We start from the raw sequence: 26,498 nt of genomic DNA on the forward strand, positions 1-26,498 counted from the left end.
TTGGTTTGGATTGGAGGACAGACGCACCCCTCACTGAGAGCACTGCAAACTTGCAAACACCTGGGAGGCTCCAAGGGTTGCTGGTCTGCCAAGGGCTGAAAGAGCCCTGGGCAACTATTCAAACCCTAACCTCAGTGTGGCTCAGCGAGCTGTGCAGTGTTGCTTAGGGAATCCCATTCACAATCCATTAGTCGCATTCCCCAGGCTCAGACCTACATCAAATGATTCACAGAGCTCAACCTCCACTTGAGTGAGTGTCTGCACCATTTGAGCCCATTGGGAAGCCCATCAAGAGCAGCCTTTGTGGCTGGCAACAAGTTGTTTCTGTGTTTTTATCAGTAAAGCGATATTTCAAGCAGATGTGGAGCTGTGAGGCACACTGTTTCAAACTAGTATGGATGTCCGGGGGTGTACAGGTGTGGAGGCAGGGGGGATGTTAGCTTCAAGTGTCAGAAACCAGGAATGACCCCAGCCTGCAGAGCCTCTAGTCTCAAATATGGACAGTCGGTATATGTGTGCACATTCCATTCTGCATTTTTCTTAATGGTGAAGGATGGTCATCACCATTCACTTCTTTAGGAACCAACTAGAACCATTAGCACCATATTCAATCTCAATATTGCTTTAAGCAGGGGTTCTAAATTGTTATCTAATGTGAACACATTTCCAATGAGCCTCAGACATATTTTCTTAGCAAATGACCTTTTAAGAACTTGTGCTGGAAATAAGCACTGAAAATGAAAATGAACAGACCACTGCAAGCTACGAATGCATTTCAATTCCATAATTCATGAGTCAGTCAAATAATTTTACTAGGATTAAAAAAATCGAAATCTGAATTCTTTGTAAATTCATACTAAAATACTGTTAGTGGTAGTGTGAAAAATTTAAAAAAAGCAGCAGTGATAGAATATCTTTTACATATCTACTGTATCACTAGCAGAAATATTTAGCAGAAATGTAATGATGTAGAAAATATCATACATCCATTGTGTATATACTGTATGCTGTACAAGTATATATATAAAATCTCAAAATATCGCCATTGCATTAAACACAATTTCCTGTTGATGCATGCTTATATAAATGCAAATTGTGGTTTGTGAATCACAAATAATGGCAACTCAAAATAAATGTGCCTGTATAAAAATATACAAATCTACTCATTTGAGAAATACTTCAAAATTAAATTAACAATTATTAAGTAAAATTACATTAGACCCCAGTCCTGCTGATCAATATTAGAATTTTAGATGACTAGGCTGGATTTGACATCCTCACACAATGGCTTGTGCTGCTGATGTGGAAGCAGACAGCTTTTAAGGCAAGAATGGCAGGTCGTAAAAATGCAGAGGCACAGATGTCTGTGCCATTTTCTAAATAATACACAACATCCTTTTTGGGATATGACACGGACATCTGTATCATAGTCTCTGCGTTTTACAAGCTGTCTTTCTCGATCCTGTAATTGCATCTTTCAGACCTTTTCTTTTCCTAATTTTCTTAGAAGAGCAACTAATGTATTCCATAATATTTCAGTATCAGGCACACTGTCTTTCCTTGACAGTAGATTGCAGTACCTTACTAATTTTGACAAAGGTTATGATAGCACAGGAAAAAGATATAATGCCATACTAAGCAGTGATGGAGAGCAAATGCGCAGTGCATTTTGTGCACGCCCTCCTGGTTTTCTATCCTAAAACACAGATCAAAGCAATGTTTTCATCACTGACCTATTTTTACACTTCAGTTAAAAAAAAAAGAACTAAACTGAACCTCATACTGCTATTGTTAACACAGCAAAGAAGCAGCTGGATTTCACACTAATAAATCTGCAGCAATTGCAGGAGTGATGGAACATCTTTACATTACGATTGTAAAACGTCATGGGTGACCTAAGGCTTTCAGGATTCAAAAAGCACAGACGCGAACAAAATCACATTCTGCCATTTTTGTCCTTGCTATTGGGGAAACATTAGGTAATTATTCGGAAAGGATGGCGGAAAGTGGCTGTAAGGGCACTAGCAGACCCAACAGGGTGAGACTTCAGCATCGCCCCTCCCAGACAATGGGAGTTCTGGGAGAAAACCAGGCGATCTTTTTCTCAGGATCAGACGAAGCTGAATATTGAGAGATGGGGTTTTCGGTGATGGTGTGTACAAACTGGGCGTGTAGGAAGTGTTTGGATCCGGCTCATGAAGAGGAAAATTGCCTAAATTGTAGGGTATACAATTCACGGGGAGAAACATCTCTGGTTAGAACATGTTGCTTTAAAGCCTTTGTGAATAAGAGTGAGAAATGCTGAATGGTAAGCAGATACTGTATGTGGGAGAAAGAGGAATCAAGAACAGAATGAAGCAGACAAATCATAAGGCTGGAGCAGGGGAACTGTAGGTTGGGATGAGAAGGTGGAAAAAGATGGAGGGGAGTAGGTGGAGAGTGCATCAGATGACCCTCTGTGAGGGGGAGAAACTGGACGGGAAACAGAGATTGAAAAAAATAGTGAGTAGAATTGGGTAACTGGAGAACAGAGCCCAGGGATCAAACTCTTTTTCTGAAGATGGGGTAGAGATGGGAGTAGATAGTGAGCCACAGTGGGAATGGTGTAGACACTGTGGCAGATGGTTAAGGAGTTTGGGGGGAAAGAAACAGAGGCAAGAGGGAGGAAGGGTGAGGTTTTACACCCAGCAATCTGGAGCACAGAGTTTGAAATCGGGTTCATCATCAGGTGCACTAGAGGTGGGGAGAGACAGTGAGAGAACAGGGGAAAAGAAAGACTTCAAAGGAGAGGGTGAGCGGAAGGTGGTAAAATAAGACAAGGTGTTTTTTTTTCTTGTATGGAATGAAACTGGCAGCCTTCCTGTAGTTTCTAATGTCTCCTCCTGGCCTTACGCGTAATGCAGAAGGGGGTCAATCACAAAAGAGAGCTCAGATGTTATCTTCCTTTTAAAGGAGAGTGTAGAGAAGAGTTCACATAGGGACCGTCCTTTCAGAGTGTTTCAAATTAAAACAAACCCGTTGGAGGTGTGATGTTAAAGAATAATGAAGCTGAGGTTAACAAGAGAACAGCAGTAAGGAGTGGGAGAATCCTGCAACTAGTTGTGGTCTCTTTGGAGTCAGAGTTCACCATAATGAATGCTGACTGTATGGTCCTCCGGAAGTTAATGGAAATCTGGGAGGTTACTGGGGAATAGAGTGAAAATGTTGTTGGGTGAAGGGTGGAGGGGGCAGGATTTTACTTGCTTCCAATAAAAAAAAAACATGCAGTAGAACAAAACAGATGGGATAAGTCTGCTGTTCTTTTGAAAAACAATTTATAGCATTTTAGATTAGTAGAGTCTTTTAGGGTGGTTTGACCGAAGGGAAAGGCTTTATACAGGTATGGGTGAAAGTTCGAGCAAGCCTCAAGAACTGATTCTAATTTTTGTAAGAGTTTAGAAGGTACAGAAAGAATATTGATCCCAGATTATTTTCATTTACTGTTACAACCTTTTTTTTTTTAATGTAGGGGCAAAAGTTAAGTGTGGGAGAGGACGTTGAAAGTTTTTAGTGGAAGAGAAAGAAAAACCAGTTCCCAGAAGCACCGTACACGGACTGGCTGATGTTAAGTTTTTTTTTTTCATTCATAAGCCTCATGGTAATAATGGCTGAAAAATAAGATATGACATTTTTTTTTTTCAGAATGTGGGGAAGCGGAAGAGGGACAAAGAACTGAGAACGACAGATAGTCTGTGAAAAAAAAAAGACTACAAAGATATTTTGAATCACAGGATTCGGGATGGGATTTTAGTCAGAAAATAAGGGCAGCAAGTACTAAAGAAAGTAGACGAAAACAGAAAAGATGATGATGTTCCTTTACTAGGAAAAGGTGTAAGAACTGGAAGAGATTTTTAAGGAAATACTAGGGAACAAAAACGGGTTGAAGAGTCTCGGGAGAGAAGATGGCTCAGAAGCAAATACGACAGGGCTGTTACAAATAGTTGAAGATTTGTAAACTGAATTGTATGGATACAAAAGCATAGATCCTACAGATGGATCAATCATTGGTTGATTTAACTGCTAGGGTAAAATTGGACAAAAGATTGTAAGTTGGAAGTATTAGATAAGGTTTCGGGGGCTTCTAAATTGAGGAATGCTCCAGGGAGTAATGGGCTCTCCCTAGAATTTTATAGAATAATTCTGGGATTTAGCAGGAGAGGATATACTGTATACTGTATCAAACATCTGTGTTCTGTGGTGTAGAAGTAGGAGAACCATTGAAAACCATCTATATACAGTACCTGCGTACATTTTATATATTTACTGATTCCACATGACTGGGTGAATTTTTGTCAATTTTGATGAGCTGGACTGCAAACAGCGGTGTGTGTTGGGGAAACAGTAGCTCATTACCGAAAAGGTTGTTCATTTCCTGCTTTCAGCCTAGACTCCCACACCATGTCTAAAAGAGTAAGGCCACCAGTGTACTTTCCACTTATCTTCTGAGAACAGGGCAGCCACATCCTTGTCAAATTAACATTTCAATTCCAAGATCCTTGTAAAGACACAAAGGAAAGTCAAAAAGTCCTGGTGCACACAATGCCATCTTCTGACTGCAGCATTTTAAAACCCAGGAACGGGCATTTCAGTCTGAAGAAGTAGAGAATATATCAACAATTCACTGAAAAAAAGCTGCAGCAAAATGAAAGACATCACTAATAACATTAATAACAGTAAGTTTCCTTTCAGTGTGTACAGATATAATGATTAAATGTCATTCTGTAGGTTTGTACCAGAATCTGAATTCACTCTTATGAGCCTGACAATCAATACAAGTATTACAATTTACAAATTGTAATTACAGATACAGTACATGTGCCTATAATACAGTAATTTGAATTTTGAGTACTTTTTTACCTATAGTCATATAATATTAATACTGAATCCATTAATTAACACTGCAAATTTAAGCATCCATCAAGAGCAAAAAGGTGTGCATTTTTCTTTCATCCTGAATTATGAAATTAAAAGTTCATAGCTGTGGTCTGCATCAGGCTGCAAATTGTGCAAGTCGAGGTTCATTCTACTTTGCAAAGTTAAAAAAGTGTAACAGGGTTCGGGCTGTGTAGTCTTTGTCAGGTACAGTATGTAAGGAGATAGAGGGTAAAGGTATTTCTTTGCCACGGTATATCTCTACTGTATATCTCTCTCTCTCCTACAGCCAAACTATTGTGTTTCACTCTTTCCTCCTGCTTTCCAGTGTGTAATTAACTTCTGTTGCTTTCTAAACAGTTTAATGTTATGGGATTTACATACTGCAGTTAATTATCTAATTATATGAAAAACAACAGATAAAAAAAACCTTGGAGACTTACTGTCTCTTAAACCTTTAAATTCCTGAATTCTGCTGCTAGCCATTTTTAGTTGCTGTACTGTACATGGTATATTACCTAAATATGAACCCAAATTAAGTTATGAGCACAACAGATCGTCTTCAGTGGCCCACTGCTCTACAGATCATTGTTTAATCATTAGTGGGCAAACATGGTCTGTGAGGATCACTGTCCTGTGTGCTTTGTTGTTTTCTGTAATCCAGCCCTTGTTTAAAACTCAAAATGAAGTTTAATTTGCTTAATTGTAACAAATAGCTGCTTTAATTAGGTAACCAAAAGCTCAAATTCAATCAAACAAGGAGACCAGAATAATGGTTGCCTGTCGCTTGCGTAAATTATGATTTGTAAGTAGGTTTTTTCATGAAAATGTTTGCCTTCATTAAAAAAAAAAAGTTTAGTTATTTATGCAGGTATTCAGAACGCAACTGTATCAAAATCAGGCACTATTTCAGGATTTATTCAAGCTTTAATGGGAACGTAAATCATGATACATAATTCTGAGGCATAACAATACACTCTCTGGGGAAAATGTTTGCCCTGTCTGAAAATGTAGCCCATTCTTGGTAGGGACAACAGGTAAGCGAATGAGTTGGACCTGGGACCTGCCTCACTTTTGAGCTTTTAGTGATATCAGTGACTAGTGATTGCATTAAACAATCACTAATCACTGATTAGTGATTGTTTAGACACACCTCTGTGTCAGAGGTGTATGTGCACAAGTTCCCAGTCCTTCCATATGGTACTGGGTTTGCGACAGAAAATCAGATTGATAAGTAAAGAGCAACTCCATCTTGTGTGAAAAAAACAAACAGAACAATATTTGTTGGTGATCAATCGCGTAACAAAAAACACCTACCTATTGGTGAGATATGTCTCCAGGTTATTGTGGGCTCTGGCTTTCCAGCTGCAATGCACACGAGGGTCACATTGGCACCTTCATTCACAGATATGTTCTCTGATATAGTTGTGATTTTAGGAGGTACTGAGGAAGGAAAATATAAAAGGAAAATTACAATCTAAAAAAAAAACAACAACCAACAACAAACCTTAAATAAAGCCAACAGAGTGTGTTGGGACTGGGACAACCAACAGTTCAGGACAGTCAAGTAACCTGGCCAAACTGAGAGCTGCAACTGCAAAACAAAGAACGAGTGAAGAATCAGCAGTAAAAAGCCTTCAGTAGTTTCAGAAGCATTAAACAATCATCAGACGATACAACTAGAATAACACACGCCAACCAAATAGGATGTATTTCCTTAATAATAATGGAAACAAGGGATGTGCAGTTCAACCACATCTTTTACTGAAGCACTCATCCAGGGACAGTCCCTTGAGGTACTGTAGGTGCCTTTTCAAAATGTTTCACTGAGGCTGCTTCATTGCTGCTTTCACAGTGAAGCTGATCCGAGGTAACACATACAAATACATGCGCACACACAAACATCTGCGGAATTCTTTGCATTTCCCCAAAGATACTGTTAAGTGGAATTGAAAATGAAGGAAAGAAACTGAAGGAAAGAGGGCACTGGAGAGAAAATTAACAGAAACATACAAGTGTCTCTGGTGAAAACTGTTTGTTAGCAGCTTGGAGTCCTGTGGACATTCGTGGAGCCTCTGTAAAGTTCAAAGTGCTTTACAACATTTGAGAACTATGGAGACTATTCTCTAAATCAAAAACCTTAACAATGTATTGAATTTGTTCCAGGGCAACCAAGTGTCAGCAGTGCATTGCAAAGGTTTTGCTTGAAAGCAAGCTTTTGTATTAGGTATTCACTAGGCTTGAATATCTTTAAAATGCATCTCATTAACAACTTAGAAATAATACATTAGTAAAAGTAAACAATGAGTCTGTTTACTACTACACTACTATACATTATAGATGATAGATAAAAAGAGAGACTGGAGAATCTCTCATGATACGGTACATTGTTTTCCCTTCTACATGGTAAATGACAATATTAGAATTATTAATGGGTAGCAAGCATTCTTGCAGATCTGAATCTCTTCTTTTCCTTTCGATTCCCAGATATGCAGTGTTTCTTTTGGAATCAGAAAATCAGATCCCAAGCAAGAAGTCTGATTTCAACTTTTTTATCACCCAGCAAGTTATGAGAGCAAAGAACAAATCACAGGTACCAGAGGTTTCATCTCATCTGCAATGAATGGACTCTATCCATCAAACGGCTTTCATCTCTCACTGTTTATATACAGTGCTTTTTAGTGTTGGCACCAACAGCACTTGGGCCTTAACAGCATTTTCTAATTTAGCTAAAATGCTGAAGGACCTCCTTTCTGACTGATGGCATGGCGATTTGCTGTAATTGATTGTGCTTTAAAAGTGTTCTTTTTTAGTTATGAGGCCTCTTCTTAGCTCATTACACAACTATTAAATATGTTTAGTGAACCCTCCAAAGATTTTCACTCATGCTCTGTTCATTAACGTTTTACAGATAAAACATACATTTTCCAAAGTAAATACAGACTGGGGCACACTCTGGGGCTGGACTTGGGAATACAGACAAACATGCAGCTGTAAGATAAAAAAATGTGCTCTTTATTAATGCAGTTAATTTCAAAACTTCCAACAAACAAAATGAAAACCTAGCTCTGTCTCTCCACTAACTACACTTCTCCTTATCCCTCTCTAAATTCAACCAGACAGCAAGGCAGGTGTCTCCACTTATTGTACCTTCCTCTTACATACCTTCCCTCTCATGAGGGAGATATCGGCCTAACGTACTGTAGATCAACCTGAAACATACAGTACATCTGCCTTGAAACATGCTGTAGATCATGCCTTGAGTGGTAGCAGGGGAGACTCAGGGGAGACCTCTCTGGCCCGTGGTGTTCTTCCTCAAGCTTTTGGCAGTAGGGGAGACTCATCATCTCGCTCCTCTTCTGGAAGATCAGTCCAAGACTCCTGGGACAGAGGCTGCTCCTCCTCCCTCAGCTCCAGGGACACTTGGGACTTGAGCAGCTCTTTATCCTTTTTCTCTGGGGGTATGTAGGTTGTGGACAGTGGCTCCATTGTGCACCAGGGGTAAGGGAGATCTACCTACTTGTTAATCAGGCATCACTTCACACACTGCTTGTCCTTTGTCTCATTAGTATCCACTTCTGACATGCAGAGACTGGATCACTCCCTTCTCCTGGACCAGCTGCTGTTGGGTGTCCTTCAGGTGAGACTACTATAATTATAATTTCATCATTCTCAGGATCTTGAAGCTGCCTCTCCAACCTGTATCTGCTCCTTCAAACTGATCAAAGCCAGCTCCTCTTTTCTCAGAAGGTCTTTCAGCATGCTTTAATTTTCAGCCAAGAAGAGTCTGTTCTGAGACTCTTCTGCCTCTTTTAGACATACAGTAATCCCTGGACCTGAAGAGAGACTCTAGCTGGGAACCTTTTGTCGTTCTTTGCTGGGATTCCTGCTATCAGTCCTTCTGTCACATTGAGGGATCACTCTTTTCTTTTCAGTGCCTACCACCCTCTTACAAGACTTACTGTACAGACAATGTAGGAAGAATGAAAGATGAAATCAATAGACAAAATATAAAACAAACACAAAACTTTTCATACCAAAGTTCTGTATTTGAATGCATAATTTCAATCTGTTGTCAATGCAGATGATGATCTCTATGTCACTACATACGTTTCACTAGACAAACATCATTATCTCGTCTTTTTTTCAGCACAAGATTTATTATAAATCTTATTATTATAAAGTTCCTTTTTTTTAGTTTTCATCATTCCTCTGTACTAGTATGTGTTTACGGGCACAAACAAAGCCTCCGTCTGACTTTGTGGTCAGCGTGTAGCACACAGATCATAAATGAAAGCATAATAAAGGAATGCAGAGACTTCAAAACAACATACCCTTTCACATATAATAATATGCGCAAGTTGATTTTAAGTTTCTGTGCTCTCTGCCACCCCCGCACTCTTATTGTAATTCAAAAGCAAAGCGCCAAGTATTGAAATTCTTCGCAGCTGGATATGGTGAAATATTCTTAAAATGAGTACTATTTCTGTGAGCTGAACTTTCAAGTCCTTGACCTGCCATTGAGTCAAAAGAGGAAGCTGTGCTCTGATTGCACTAGTGTAGGAAATGGCATGATGGGAAGTAGGTTTGCTTTTTAATAACAAAACTTTCTACCCTCTCTGTATGCATAGTATGAACCGTATAAGAATGAATATATTTGTCTTTACTTATGTGCTGTTCTGAAGGCTATTTCCACTTTATTCCAATAGGTCAAAGGAAATTCTTTAATATAAATGAAGTCTTGCAATGAAATTTCACCATTTAGGCCTTAGAGTTTGAGCTGGCAAATACATAAAGAAAGAGCCAATCAACAATGGCAAGAAAGCATGAGATTTAACTGGATTTAACTTCATGTCTTCTGTTTAATTCTGAATCAAAAAGGTAATGAAAAAACCACACGGGTATATTTTCAGGCAAAGCTGATATTCAATTCATAGAAGCATACAATCACTGGAACATTTTTTAATCATTTATTTAACCAGACAACTGAACTGAGAACAAATTGTTTTACAATGCCAGAGTGGAGATGTACCCATGATACAAGAGGGTATTGTCTGAAGCAAGTTTAGAGTAGGGTTTATTGTCATGTGCACAAGTGCAATTAAATGCTTATTAGCATGTCTGCTCCTATACAGAGACATCAAGGAAACACCAAAAACACAGAACAGCGGCAGCAACAACAAGTTAAATAACATACAACTTAGAGGAATAAAAACCCATCGGTGTGAGCCGGTGGTAGGGGTGGAGTTCAGGTTCCAAACAGGATATACAGTATCAGCGTTTAACTCAGCAATTCTCGAACCCGTGTCCATAAGCACCTGTCGGTCATAAATAACTGTTGAAGAGACTGACTGGACGCAGAAAGCCCACAATACGAAACAGACCAAAACGAACAGATGAGGAGCCCACACGCGACACATCGCCACTCTCCGGCGCCATGTTGGCTATATTTAGAGAGATACTTTGCCCATGGATGGAATAACAGAGTCCAGTTGGGATTTGAAAGCCAGATTCCTCTGTTCTTTGCCTTTACTTGTGCTCAATTTGTAATTGCCAAAGAGCCTCCCCTACAAGTCACTTAGGAAACCTGAACTGAGGCACCTGAAGACACAATCATTCTGGGCAAGGACATGCACAGGCCAGCAGGATCCCAACAGGCTTGAGGTGACAGCTACCATCTATACCCTCATGAGCTCTGGCTGTGCTTGGTTTGTGCAGAAGAGGGACAGAATCTGCTTGATTCAATTTGAATGACCTGCACTTGTGATCTTACCACAAAGCGTCTACTAGAGACTGTGATAAGCAATGAGGGATATTCATTTTATGTTCTTCTAACCATCTAGTCACTGAGTTTGATGCTTGCTTTGCACTGCTTTACTATTGTGAAGATCATTTGTTAGTGTAAAGACTCACTTTTTTGTCTAAAATATCCTGGTAAAACATGTCATTCATCTGTTTCTCATTTCTACCTAGGATGCTAGGATCAGAGTATGGAAACCCAACCTAAAGCAGAACAGACACATTTCTATTTTTCACAGCAGGTGCGACTCTTTTTCAAAACGTGTCTAACATTTCTTTTCTAATCACATTCCTGGGAAGACTGTCCAAAAGCTCAAATTGTGTTTCATCGAACCACATCATCTGGTCCCACTTGACTTGGGAGTCAATTACTGCAGTTGCTTCTTGGCAGATATTAATTTTCTTTTTCCCCGTTGTCATGGAAGTGTTCCACAGATTTCAGATTCATGAGGTTCACTGTGAATGGTAGTTTTGGAGACAATATATGCCAGAAGTTTTCCAGATTCCCAATTGTACTTTTGGGTGTGAGGTATATCTAAACCTCTTTACTTTTTTACATATTTATATAAACATAATTATTTTTTCTTCTGGCAGCGTAGCATTAATCTTGAATACTTGTTGATGATGGACAGTCCAAACAGGGATGTCCCACATATTTTAATATCCAGCACAAGAGGTCAAGAGGTCTCAAATCTTTAAACGTAAGACAATTCTCTGACTTTCCGCATGATGGTGTGGTTTTGACATGCACAGTACGTGGTTCTGATTCTGTCTCCCTTAACTCCTGATGCCAAATGTTGTGAATCTTAGTAAAGCTCTCAGAATGCAAAATGTATTAGAGAATGAGACATTTACACCATTTATTTTCAAGCGTATCTAATCATTTTATATATACTATTATTTTCAGTATTGATTTTTAAGAAAATCTTGCCCACTTTTATTTACAAATGTTGAAACATCTTGATGTAAATCTCTACTGCCTTTGCTAAATAAAAAAAAACCTTTAGTTATAGTTCACGAAGCAGATAAATGTGGAGGCTAATGTACAGTACATATTTTTTGGAGACTTTTAGCCTGTAGATGCTGTAAAGATTATTCAAGTTAAGAGAGCTGGGGTGTTACGCAGAAATGCTCTGTCATTGGGCAGGTACTGTAGTTCTTGGCTTCACCCTCCTTAAAATAATTGCAAAGTAATTGTCAGCTTGTGGAGAAAGCAAAAAATTTTAAAGGGGAACAACATCCTAGTTCTTTTAGCAATGGGAATGTCTCTATATACAAAGGGGACCACATGTCAGAACAAGGAAAATGTTTCGTTGTTCATTCATTGCCCCAGAATATTGATAGTACTGAAGTACAAAGGTAATTTGAAGGAACCATTCTTAAATCAAATCCTTCTATTTTGAATATTTTGAATGGCAGCGTGACCTTCAACTTTTTTTTTTACTGTAAAAGTAACTTCTCCCTGATTCTGTAGAACGCGATTCAAGTTGGAAGATCCTGGTTTTTGAAAGTTGCATCTGAAGACATTATGCAGTATGCAAGATTCTCATTCATCTGTAATCACATCAGACCCTTTCAAAGGTAAGCAAAAAAGAACATGTGCCTTCTTAGAAGTGAAAGAGATTAAATAGTGTACTGTACTGTATATAATACGGTTGATAAACATGTTGCCTGCTTTTAATTGAAACATTTAGTCATTAATCCCCATTTCCGTCTTTCATTTCTATTAATGCACCTGCATTTTTTGTATGTTGGCCGGGGTGCCCCTTCAGTGCATAAATGGAAAAAAGAAATCAAGAGGACTGCTCAACAGCGCTGTAATCAGGTTTAATACACAGCAGAAAAATGTGAGCCGGACATATTCCGCTGCTGACTGATTTATTGATTGCCTCTGCATTTTGTGGAACAGCAGCCAATGATAAAAATTGTATAACTAATCCATACACTTACAGGGAAAGTAAAAAAAAGAAGTACTCAGTGGGAATATAGATGTTACAAATATCTTATTTAGTCAGCAGATGGGGAAATAATAGCAAGTGCTCTATTTACAGTCTTATTTCCCTGAACACATGGAGAAATGATGAAGAGATCTTTAGGAACAGCTATTTAACCACACAGAGTATAAATATCATTCGCCTTTATAATCAAACCCAATTTTATATCTGAGACACACAAAGTTGTTTTTTTTATTATTCATGAATTCCAACAGGAACAATAGCTACTTCCTATTAATTTAAGTGACAGGGGTAATGGTTTGCCTGTTATATTTGCAATAATGATCTAGGTTACTAAATTCTCAGACTAATCAATACAACAGGCAATGATTTATGTAGGACTCCTTGCATGTACTAAACAAGATGAGTAATCTCCTACCTTCAAGCTGTGACAAAGTTATTAATAGCAGCAGCCAAGTTGGCAATTTAACTTATAAAACATTATATCCTACAATAAGGATACAACGATTCTAAGGAGTTCCTAAGGGATCACTTTCATGATCAGAACAAGCACTGCTGTTTTAAATGTCACTGGGACACACTCTCAGAAAGATTATTAATTAATTAAAAAGTTAGGCTGATTTATGTGTTGGGACACATAAAATCTTTAATTACTGTAATAAATTAGAATAGAATGTCACACACGAAAAATAGCTGAATAACAATGAACATGGAAAACCTAGAATTCTGGAATCGCTCCACTTTGTAAGAATGTTTTTTTTAACATATACTGTATAAGTATGCTATAACCTGTACACCTAATCAATATGTACTGGAACTCATGAAAAGGGTAACTACATATAATTGCCACTGATATAATAAAGCACTCTTTCATGAAGACAGATTCTAACATTTACTTGCTGAAATAATTTAATGTTTCTAGATATAATACATCACAAAGCCAAATAAGCCAAATAACAAACACAGAGTCCCAGCAATGCTATCATTACACAGTTTTATGCTTATACGATGTTTGAAAAAAGAAGAAAATAACTCCCATGCATAGTTGGGTTATTACTCCTCATTACACCTCTATTTTACAGCCCCCATAACTTAAATTAAACCGGCTGAACTCTTCATATCCTGCAGCCTTCCCATTCAGTGTTTCCGCTTGGGCAATGTTTAACAAACTTTTTTATGGGTTGCAGAAAATCTGCCGACAAAATCATTTGCTCGCGTATCACTGGGACTTGTATCTCGAAGGCATGGCAGGCTGAATGCACTGAATACGGCAACACGCCTCAGAAGGTGTCATTGTATACCTTGATCATGTAACTGACACAGTCTGGGCCACACCCAGTCCCGTTTGAAAATACGCTCCAAATACATTTAAACACTGTATCACTGTGTCCTGTATCACTGCGGAATAATTCACAGAGTGACGAGTAACAGCAGCTGCTACAGTACATTGTCACTTCACCAGTTCTTGACTGGCCCTGCAGAATAAAACGTGCAAAGCACAGTGGTCTTTGATAAATGCAAATTCATCCTCTTGATCAGTACTTTAATTTTGCCTCCCTGCAAATCAACAGCCTGTGATAAATGCTCCTTTCTTAGTCTGACTTATTGTAGGAATTGCCCCACACTTTATCACTTGTACTGTAAAAAATGCAGGACTCCTTGGATGATCAATATTTTCTGGGGGAACATCAAATCATACATTACAGCATGCTGGCGTTCCAAACCTCCTTTCCTTGCATTTGTTTATAGAAGACTCCCCCTCACTAGGGTTAGCTGTTAGCATTTCATTTTGTGTATTCAAGTGATTTTAAATACCGGCCTTTGTACAGTATACAGTACATTGTTATTGGACCCGTTCTGAAACAGGGACTGTCAGCATGATCTTTCATGTTTGAAAAAATATGTTAAAAAAAAATGGCTAAAAAAACCCAAAACATTTTGCACCTTTTAAGTGCTCTGAAATGAACGATTAATACAGTGGCAAAAAAAAAAATCCTTTCCTGCAGGTTTGCTGCTTCATATTTTAATATACGACTTTGAAATTTCCAAATTGCTGATTTTAATTAAAAGTAGCACTATAGGAATGTTCAAATAAAAAATAAAGTGGGCTTTTTAATTCAGGTCTACGTCTTCGTCGAAAGCAACAGGAACTCCCATCAGTACTGAAGGGAAGCTCTCTCTGGTAGCTGGGTAATTGCAACCCCACTCTGTGAGGTAAACAAGACACAGCATGACAGTCATGAAGCAGAAAGACTTGAGCCTCTTATTAAAAAGCTAAAAAAGAAAAAAAAAGGCGAATAAAACAAATTCTAAGCAACGGAAATCAAACAACAGCCTTTTGTGGATCGTTTTTCACATGACATTTTATGTTGAAATTAAAGGCAGGTCCGTGCTTCACGGCAGAGAATGTGGACGTATGACAGTAAACAATTTCATGGGCTTCAGTCTTTGGCAGCTGAAAATGCTGCCTTTCCCTTGAAAAATATAATGAAACTGAATTTTAGAACAAATGGCCTTTTGAAAGAAAGGAACAGCAACAAAATCACTTTTATAGAGTGAAAAACCTTCACTTTTCCAATACAGGTTAACAATACAACATTTAGTGGAAATGCTGCATACAGTACACGTGGTTTATTCATTTTAAGAAAATACTGCTTTTAAATCATTGAAAATGCATGGAACATACGTCTTATTATGACAGTTCTTAAAAAGTGCTAAATTTAACACAGGACCACCATCTGAATGAGCTGTCAAACTATAACGCAGGTGGTCTTGCTTTCCCACATTTTGTTTGCCAAAAAATGTCTAATGTTCATGTCAAGATAATCCTGCTGTACCTAGTCTCAGTGCCATTAAAAACTACAGAGACAACATATGTGCAGATATTCCTTTTTTAAATGGATTTTTTAAATGAATGGGGATACGTGCTACTAATGATACAGCAATCTATTAAATGATGCCACTTTTTCACACTTTTCTGACCAATTCTTTCTGCATCTTTGTCACACATCACCTTGGGTACACCCTCCGACGTTGTGATGCCAAATCATCCTGCACGGTCTTTTTTTTTCTTCTTTTAATTCACAAGCAGCACCCTAAATCTCGGTTCCCTGACAGAATTTGTGCTGTCTCTGCCCCGTTTCTGCACAGCTCTTGAAAGCATCTAGATTTGAATTAAAGAGTGGCAGTGCAGGATCTGATTCATGCCATAGTTCCCGAGAATTTAATAAGCAAAAGCAAAGAGATTTTCAGCCCTGGGTTCCCACCTGTAAGCACACTGAGGCCGTCCTAGTGTGTATGGAATGTTGCGCTCGTCTGCACTTGAAATGCTCCAAGCAGACACTCCATAGTTAGCCTCCCCCATGGGGACTGCATATCTAAATGCTGTCTTCCTTTCCCTCTACTTCCCCATACAGCTTCACGCTTCAAGTATTTTATCCCTTTAACCGCTTCTCCCTCCCTTTGCTGACTGATTCACACACTGTTTCATTCTTTGTTTTAGTATTTCATCTCTGAAGCACACAGAATTGAAGTAAAAGCCTTAAATCGTTCTGGCAACGGGGGGGAAAAAAAACGGACACAGGTGCAGGATTATTGTTTGAAGAGAAATGTGTTTTTTGAGTTACAGGATAATCTATGCATAATCGTGCCTAATGAAACTGATATGTGTGCCCAGAGGCTGTTCAGCGACAACATTTTAAAGGCTGAGAGCTGAAAACACCATCCTCTGTGAGCCAGAGAGAACCTGAGGAGGCAACAGTGGAGTGCTCTATTTACCAATGATTGGCACTTTGCCTTACAGAGATCTGATGGATGACAAAAAGTATTGAGACATCGTGATAAGTATTATACCACTGTAATTGTAAAGTTCAAGATAACCATTGGCAGTGTGAAGTAGGAGGCCTGAATCTCCTTTATCAAAAGAACGCCCTTGATGGGACTTCCCAGCAAAGCATAAACCAGCATGAGCACTTCTCTGTTCTGTCCGCAGGGTGAACTCTCTCATTCAGCAGTCAGGGGTTCAAGCCTGGGTCACGTCACCAGGCGACTGTGATCCAGATTCAGGGTGCAATTGGCTGAATGCTGTCGAGGAAGAGCTGTGTCTCGGGAAACACAGCAGCCTATTTTACAGGTGAGGGATCTGTCTCTTCCCTCTCCGGCTCGGAGCCTTCAGCTCAAAACAGACCGGGTCTGTCTGCACTGCCCATTTCCAGTCCGAGGCTGCGAGAGTTTGTAGCCATGAGCCAAGATGGGAAAAGCACACAACTGACCGTTCCCAAACTGGATAAATATAAATAATTGACTCCCGTAAATAGAAAGAATAATAATGTCTTTGGTGCAGATTGAGGGCAAGTTTACTAAAGTAGCTCAAGTAGGGAGTCGCGTCAGCATGCGTAGGCTGCAAAGGAAGAAGTAAAGGTTTATTCTACCTGAAAAGAGAAGAGAAGAAACGCACCGACACCCGAAGAAGACTCCACAGCAGAAACGTTGTTTCTTCTCTTCTCTTTCAGCATGGGCTAAACCTTGCTCCCCTGAAGAAGTTTAGTTACTGTAGGCGCTTGAAGAAGACGGCGGTTTTTGTTTTGTTTATGGTGCTTTCGTTTAGGTCTTTTTTTTGCCTTGTGGCTGCACTCACGCCAGTCTTCCTGCGACCCGGCTAGAAACGATCCATCTCTACATCGTGGCACTAAGTTAGGCAATGAAGCAAAAACACACATCAAAACTGAACATACTGTTAGGTACATGAATACAATGTATCATACTTTGGCACAGGGCAAAAAGTAAAAAAAAGTGCAACAAAGGTGCTTGATCCTCTGAAATCAGTGAGGTCAAGAAGTGTATTGCTGTTGCTAATAGTTTTTTGACTTACAAACAGAGTGACATTCTATGGGCATTCTACAGTCTGTACAGGCAGGTTCAAAGTGGCAACAGAGGGTTATAGGAGGCAATTCTGATGTTCACAGGATACAGAAGAAAAAGGTTTTCCACCACAGGGGAGTCTGTGCGCATGTGCATGTGTTTGTGTGTGTGGTAAAAGGGTGTTTTGGTGGTAGAAATGTGGATAGAAAATGAATCGAAAGAACTAAAGGTAGATTTGACCATTTACGTTTGGAAAACGAGCCCCTATAGCCTCATTACAACCAGACTGGTACTGTTGATGCATTAATGACACAATACGTTAGGGTAGCTGACCCTGCGAAATAAAGATGAAAAAAGCGGCATATTGCCAGATCATAAATAACACTGTGTAAAACAATGTCCGCAGCTTGAGTATGATCGTTTCTGACAAATAAAAAAAAATAATCATATTCATTTTCCAATTAGAAAGATATGTTGCAAAATAAACGTAATAATGTGGATGTGCAGAAAAAATGAGCTGCCACTTTCCCTGCTGGGCTGTTTCGACAACGGGCGATCGCTTGATCAGTATTGAGACTTTTTTTTTATCATAAAACTATCAAGTTGAGAGGAAAAATGGAAAGGTAATTGTTGCTCTAGGGGAAAGTGAAATTGACACAATGACAGTGGCTCTAATTTGGGAGGTCTCTGATAATAATGTGGGAGGCCAGAGCCATGACAGGATCGGACATTCAGCTTTTGTAATACGGCAGCGATTAAACAATTAGGTTTCTTCCTGTTTGATAAAATGCCTATTTGTCCTACTACTACTCCAAAATGACTATTTGTCCTACTAACTACTAATGTTATTTTATTGTCATATTTTATGGGGTGGGAAAACAGCAAATGTACTGTAGTTTACTGGTAAATGATCACACAAAATTCATCTCAGCATGGCAGGACATTTGTGAAGCAGCAACAGTGATAAAGTGGGAACAACAACATACTACTGTGTCATAACAATTATAACTATTCCATCATAAAGGACACTGCTCTAAGAGCGGAGCACCGCAGGCATACTACAGACTGTCGAAACACATATTAATTCCTGTGTTCTGCACTGATTGAAGTTTTGCAATGTCTGTAGCTTGTTAGTTGTGTAGTAAAAATAATCGAGACAAGAAATAATTTTTTCCTTGACTTGCATCATTAAAGTATACGTATGCCACTTAACTTCCCTTTCTTCATACACTGTTAAGTAATTAGCCCTCCTTCATTAATCAATGAACCAGCGCATCCCCTATTTGAGATGGAAGGGATGTGGAAGTTTAGATCTGATCTCCCTTTCCAGCCTCCAACTGTTCTCTTGGCCCTGACCAAAGAGATTTCTGCTGGCCAGGCATTAAGTCATGGGGCCTAATGACCAGTAATTAACTAACCTACCTGATGCTTCATCAACATTTACAGTGCATTCATATGTTTTCCTAATTGACAATATACAGTATAAGTCTCAGCGTTAGCCATTCCACGGCATCAGAACTATTACAGATGGACAGTCAGGTTTTGGACACTGGATTTTGTATTATGTTTTGCACTTCACAAGTCATATATCATATTATCTGTACAATGGTTGGCAAAATCTACCATAATGCAGTGCAATGAATCACATATTTTTTTTTTAATGACAATGACCGGAACACCTCCTGTATAGCGTTATCTTTTTATTGTGCAACCTGTCATTTGGTCAATAAAGAAACGTTTCTGTTTATTTTGCCACCTGATAGGTGTTCTTTAGCCTCAATATCCGATAAACCATGTTAAATGACATTTTAATAGATTTTTGCCTTTCTCATACTTTTATATAAGGATTTCAAAGCTTCAAAGGGTTTACAAGTCAATAGGCTACAATATTGAGTTTTAAGCATTTGCTCTATAGCTGCCTTTGACTGGATTGAACCTAAAGTCTCCACTGCTTCCAAGCAGTAATTTCATACCAATTGAGTTGTTTTTTTTTACACCAAGACAGATAATTGAGACTGTGACCTTTATTCTCCATATTTTTTAAGTTTTTGTGAGCGTGGAGGCTTCAGACCTTTAGATATTCAGCAGCACTAGCATATAGAATTGTTTCAAGTCTTTATTATAATAATATAATATAAATTAGTCTTTACTTATTTATTTTACAATTTTTTACTCTTTTAAGGATTCTGCATTCTCTCAGCTTCAAGATGCAATTAAGAGGGCACTGACTAGTCACAATCTGGAATTAAACAGCATTATTCAAGTTCCCTGAAACCAAGTTAGTGTTAAAAGAGCTGTAAAACTCTACATGAAGTTGACATCAACCACTAATATAATAATGACTCCTTAGAATCAGAGCCTTTATGACTTGGCATTCTGTTTCATGTCCATACAGTCCTGCGTTTATTGTTTCCAACCACCCATTCTTTTATTGCATCTTGGTGTTAGATGAGGACACCTATACAAAAAGTCACCTTCCATTTCAGTTACCTTTCAATCTGTTGCTAGGGAAATAATCCTCCATCATTCCCTCATTCCTCACAACGCGGCTGTGCACGCAACTTGCATTTTGATTGCTGGATACTGGGCATCAACTTCTCTTTCGAGGCTTGTGGAAGGAGGAGGGAATCACGGTGGCTATCTGGTCTACAGACGCCACAGCATGGTGAAGTCCCAGGAAAGCTTTATTTTTGCTGTGAATAATTTTAAAACCTTCATAGTGTACAAAAGGATGGCATACAGTACACAAAAGCAAAAACAAAAACGCATTTGCCTGATAAGCAAAAAGATCAGCGCTCACAGAATAATTTCACAGCTTCAGTGTCCTCGGTCTCAGTTTGAAGCGCTGTGTCTGTTTGCACTGTGCTCGCTTGCAGGACATGCAATGGGCCTTGTAGTGTTCTGACACAAAGAAGACACCTGCTGAGGCTTCTGGAACCTCATAGTAGGCAAACAACAAATGTGGCGAAGAGTTTACCAGTCGCTGTCACGTGCCTTGGTACTGTATGTTCTTGAGTGTCTGGTGGAAACAGTCACCAGTCTGGCGATGTGAGCATGCCGGGGAGTGCGCTAATAAGAGGTAGAGGTGGCACAGAGTTCACACCTTTGTCAGTTATAAGCTCCAGTGGAATTCCTACACACATGAAATGATTTGCCAAAAACAAAGAGCTGCATATTTTGCCAACTGTGCGTGAATTTTTATCCGGAATGCCTACTGGTAATGGGATCCATAGTCAAAGCTGTAAAAAGTTGTTTGATTGTGCATCTTTGGCCTTACCACTGGGGAATCCCAATCTCAGGGTTTTTATACAAATCCGAAATACCACCGCCACCAAATGTGATGGCGATAATTGAAAAAATAACCGCAATGAGTGCCACCAAATATAGTGAAATGACTAAGAGAGGTTTCTCCAGAAACTCCTTTAAGTAACTCCTACCATTATTATTCTCCCAACAATTACACACAGGAAACAGACTTACAATTCAAAACAACACCCACGTGATCAGTTTATGGTGACCAACTCAATTGTTGCTACTCAAACCTGATGTAAGAAGAGGACAACACATAGACTAACAACATTCATGCCAATCGTAAAAACCGCACTTTGTTGTAGACAGCCCCACCCCAGCTGTCTCACGTACGGGTGGACCGGCATGTTCTGGGGATGCTTCTCATCAGCAAGCATTGGGCAGCTTATCAAAAAGCAGAGAAACAAGGGAAAAAAGGAAAGTGCAAAGTACAGGCGAATCCTGGAGAAACACCTGCCTGCCCCATCCTCTACCATGAACAAACATCAGTCTACTCAACAACTCAAGTAATTTTGCAAGGAGGAACAGACAAAATTACACCACCCCACTGTGCAAAACTAGTAGAGACTTATCAAGAAATACTCAGCAGTGATTGCTGCCAAAGGTGCATCCACCAAGTACTTACTTAGGGTAGTTGAATACTCATGCAATCAGAAAATTTCACTTTGTATGTCTTTGCAGGTTTTGCTGACATTCAACCTACTTCACATACTGTATAGCAATGCTCAGTTTGATCATTACGGTTTAAATAAAAAAAAAGTTCATTTGACAAATGCATTACACTGAATTAATCAACATGTGACAGTATTGGCAGGGGGTAAGTACTCTTTTAAGGCTCTGTATAAGAGTGTGTAAATGAGAGAAAAATGGATGGATTGGTAAATAGATTTTGATGATATATGATTACAGTTCTGGCCTTCACAAATGCAATAGGTGACAATTCAATGCAATACTTCTCAAGGGCATAATGTACCGCTAAAATCTGAACATATAGTTGAGAAATATCAGTGCATGAAAGAAAAAAAAGTACCTGGAATTTCTGGAACAGAGCACTTTATGAGTTTGTCATCTTGTAGGTCTCCAGGAAATAATTAAATACACTTTTGTTTTTGTTTTACCTGAAACTGTCATTGGTAAAGCTACTGTACTATACGTGGATTTATATTTCATATTATTTTCTTTTAAAAAGATATTACAACTTTCAAAATACATAGATCAGGACATGTTCACCATTCAGTTTGGCATGCTATCCCAAACTTTCACTGTAGTTAGTGCACGTCACATTCCCGTCCCTGCGCCCAGCCACAAGGCAAACAGATTAACTGTCTGAGAAAAAATTCTACAATGAGGGCTCTGCAATAATGAGCACATTTGTTCAGTGAAAAATGCGAAGCACGACCCAATCCTGAAACGTTTGAGTGAGAAATACAGTATACACGATGGCTGTGTTGCACGCTATAATTTTAAAATCTGGGAATACCCTCAACGCTGTTAATGGTAATGTCAAAAGTTTGAGTTCTTAAGAAAGACTGGTCATATCAGGGCTGCATATACTGCAGGTACTCCTCTCACTGTTCTCTATTATTTTAAATAGAAGCTCTTTTTCATATGGCACTGCTTGTCATTGGCTTTCCCTACATTGGCTGTTATGTAAAAGCACTGTGGTCTTGGAGTTATTTCTAGTGGAGAAGGCAGGAAGGAAAGTCTCAAATCACCCCCTTTCATTTTGGATGAGTACAGGGATACTAATTTGTCTAAGGTTTGAGGATATTTTCAATTTTGCTGGAATCAGCAATGTTTTTTAGGCTTTTCCAAACATAAAATAAGTCACTTGAATAATATGTGGCCTGGGAGCTGATTCCTTGAGTAGACAGTAAAGTATGAATGCAGGAGAATACATTGTAACTTGCTAAGGGCAATGAAAGACCAGTTGGTCTGAATGATCATTTTGCTTCTTTTAAATACATCTGCAATAAGCTGCAGTCCTTTGTCCAGTAAAGTCTAGCTTATTGTACTTTAAGGCTTCATAATGTGCAGTAAGAACAGTTGATGAATTATTTCACAATGACGTATGTTCTAATGTTGTCCAATGCATTAATAAGATCCCATTTAGAACACTGTGTGTTTTGGTCACCACATTACAATGAAATTATTCCTGTATTCAAAATGAGTGTACTCTTGACTTGTTCTAAGCTAAAAAAAATAAATCTAAGTACTGAACAGAGAAGGCTAAAGAGCAAGTATTTGTAATCCTCAAAAAAGCTGACAATGTAAACACAAAGCCATTCTTCTGGATCGACAGTGAAACACAAACCACAAGAAAAAAGTGGAAACTATGCCAAGTACATTTTAGACCTGAGGACAGGAAAGGTCACGTTTTTAAACAACAGGTTATGGGAGTATCGAAGAAGCCTTATTTTCAAAACTGATACCCTGGCTTCTTTTCAAGAAATGGCTGGATGAGCAGCTTGATCAACTAATGGGAACACAAGAGCTAAATGGGCCAAACAACCACTTTGCATTTCTAATCTTCCTCATGCCTTCCTGGTCTAAATCCCTGCATGTGTAGTTTGCTAATGCACACAACATCTTTTACAGATCACGTTTTATGCTGCTGAACTCAAATAGCAGAAAAATAAAACGAGAAAGAAGGAGTGACTTTTTATGCTAATGAAAGATGGTTCTCTGTAAAAAGGTTTTTTTTTTAGCACATTTAAATCAGCACTAGCCAAGATATGTAATGTTTTCAGAACTCTTAAAACAACCTGACTGTGATTTTCATCATGGTGAGCAGAATGAAAACGGATGGGTAGATGGATATATAAACCCACAGAAACATATTGGTTCTGTAAACATCCAGTCCATGCATGGTGTTTTTATTGCTAAATGGAGAAGAGCAGTTTATACATCACTGCTCACAGGTTTTATACATTTTTATGATATGATGAGGGGAAAAATAAAAGCAGACTGTTACTTTGAGCTTTCAGTCACACTTTCAGTTCAGTTACTTATTTCCTGTCAGGTGTAAGAAAATTGTCTTAAGGGTCATGGAGACATTTTGTTAATATATTTTTTGTATATATCTAGCACGTTTTAATTATCATTAGCAGTTGCTATATAACTCATTATTATTACTATTTAAATACTGTAATCAGTACTTTAGGTTACTGTTAAAAACTTTAGGCAATATCAGCTTTTATTTTTTTTAAATGAGAAGATCTGTCTGTAGTTGACCTAATATACAGTATATACAGTACAGTAATCCACACATACACATCTATCTTTATATTTCAAATATTAATAACAGCCTATGGAAAACAGAAGCAAGGTGTCACCAAGATGACGTGTACACCCAGTGAAAAACAAAGCAATATGTCTCTAACTCTCATCACCTGGCCTGATCTTCCTCTTCGCCTGGAAAATCTTTTAGGTTTTTCAGCTTGCAAGCTCTAAGACAGGGGATCAGCTGTCACCAATCCCTCCTAAACCGTGTTGGACTTCTGCTCTGATTTGCTCTGGTGGTTGAAGTGAAATTGTGTGAGCAGCAGGCCTAAGCATGGAGCACTGGAGCGGGCTCTGGACTCACAACTAGAAAGACACTGCTGTTGTCCCTGTGTGCAACGCACTTCACCCGAACCGTCCTATTAGACTACCCAGCTGTGCAAACAGGTGCAAAATCAAGCTGTTTTGGATAAAAGCAGCAGTCGATCAAATTATATATTAAAAAATAATAAAAGTTTTTGAATGACATCTTCAACAAACCCCAAAGCTTGGAATAAAAGATCTAACGTTTCTCTGGGACTCAACATTTGTATTTTAATACCTACAGTATAATGTCACCAAAATCTCAAATGTAATCACCCGGGGATTGGTCTGTAAAAAATATCAAAAGTCATCCTTCAAATCTCATTAGCAATTTCTATAACAGACACTTATTTTTCCAGAAACAGCAGGGGTGTGGTTTATCAAAGTTCTTTTACACAGCTTTTGAAAGGATCTTTGAAACCATCATTATCTGGATTGTTCAACAATACCCAACAGTGTATTCTCACCTGGGATTTGTTAATGTTACCGCTAGAAAGATACTACAAGCCCCAACATAAGCCTTTGTTCAATTTGATTAAAGTTTCAGACCCCTAAAGTTCAATCGTGTTTGGAAAAGAGCAAGAAACCATAAATGAAGTGATCTTCAACATGTGAAACAGATTAATCTTCCCAGGTTCCTTTCTCCCTTTTCTGTACCTTTAATGCAGCAGAATATTTTAAATGGCTCATTAATCTCAGAAGACCCAGTGCTGAAGAACTGAATCTTGATCAGTTTAATGAGGCTTTTGCCTTCCCATACTTGAATATATTGAAATCTGAGATCTGATCCTTTATCACCAACTCTATTATACACATTAAATACAACTCTGTCAGTCAAACAAGAAGTATGACTGATGTGATGCTTAATCTTGATATAACAAAATAAAATAAAGGTTAAATAAATCACATGAAGAACCTTTCCTTTAAAAAGATGCTGATGAAGATAACATTATTTCACTTACATTTGTAAAATAAAAGAGTGCATCTGAACATAAAAGTTTTCATTATGAATATTAAAAACATCATGATCACAACTACAATAAGCTGTATACTTCTGCTTAGCTTAAGGTCAGTATTTGTTTTTTGTTATTTGCCATTCCTTTTTTGAAATACTGAAGTAACACAAAACAATTACAAACCTTGATCTACTGGCATTTTCAAATGCAGTCTTTTCTTGTTTTTGTTAGCGAAATACACAATGCCGAATGTGATATCACTGGATCCAATAATTCAAACACTCACATCATTTCACCTTGGAAGTATTAAGTCTTCAAAACAATACCATAAGCAATAAATTTCATGGTAATGAAATCGAATGCGAGCATTCAATAGGGTTGAAATTGTTGACTAATGCATTTGCACACACATACAGCATATACAGTACAAACTAAGAAAGTATACTGGTTATTGTTAACGTTTCAGCAAACATTTGTGTAGACGTTGTTAGGGATGTTTTTATTCAAATTAAATAACAAATGCTGATTTTTAAATAGAAATTTACTTTGTTTAGCAACATAAGAATTCTAGAAGGAATGGAGTTAACTAAATGCCAAAAAACTCGCATTCGGTAACTTTTTGAGACATGATACTCAGCTTCAAAAACCACCCAAGCCTGGGATGTACCATTCTACAGTACAGTATGTTGGTATCACATACAGGTAGCCTAAAGGGTTATATTTTTATGTGCTGCCTCAAAATATAGGCAAAGCTTACTTAGGTACTTACTTAGTTACTTAGGTGCATGCAAGGTTTAGATGAAATCTCACATTATGTAAAAAGAATGAAAACAATTAATTATTGTAGCGACACTTGAATATGTTTAAAGGAAAAGGGAATCCTCAAAAATACTCAAATGTGCTAAATTTGTATGAGAGTAATCATTAACATTTCCCTTTTTAATGCACGACTGAAGATCAATGGGAGGTTTTTTACGCCCTCTGAAAAAACATTAAATGAGCTCAGAAGAAGATTACAAATCATAGCTGTAGCACATAACCACTGAAAGATATGGAGAATTTAGAGGCTCAGAAACACTGCTTAGTATGTCAGTGTTATGAAGAATTTAGGCTGAGAATGTAC

General features: G+C 38.4%; 1 protein-coding gene across 7 annotated transcripts in view; it reads right to left on the minus strand.

The window, feature by feature from the left end:
* ntm (neurotrimin) overlaps positions 1-26,498 on the minus strand; it is a 356,083-nt gene that overhangs the window by 40,456 nt on the left and 289,129 nt on the right. For all 7 annotated transcript variants that reach the window (XM_088939315.1, XM_088939320.1, XM_088939319.1 and 4 more), the window contains one exon: positions 6,229-6,354. In XM_088939315.1, the coding sequence (XP_088795441.1) occupies positions 6,229-6,354 (126 nt within the window). The remainder of the gene's footprint in view (positions 1-6,228; positions 6,355-26,498) is intronic.

The sequence above is a fragment of the Atractosteus spatula genome, chromosome 22, assembly GCF_055471065.1.
Source record: "Atractosteus spatula isolate fAtrSpa1 chromosome 22, fAtrSpa1.hap1, whole genome shotgun sequence".
Lineage (NCBI taxonomy): Eukaryota > Metazoa > Chordata > Actinopteri > Semionotiformes > Lepisosteidae > Atractosteus > Atractosteus spatula.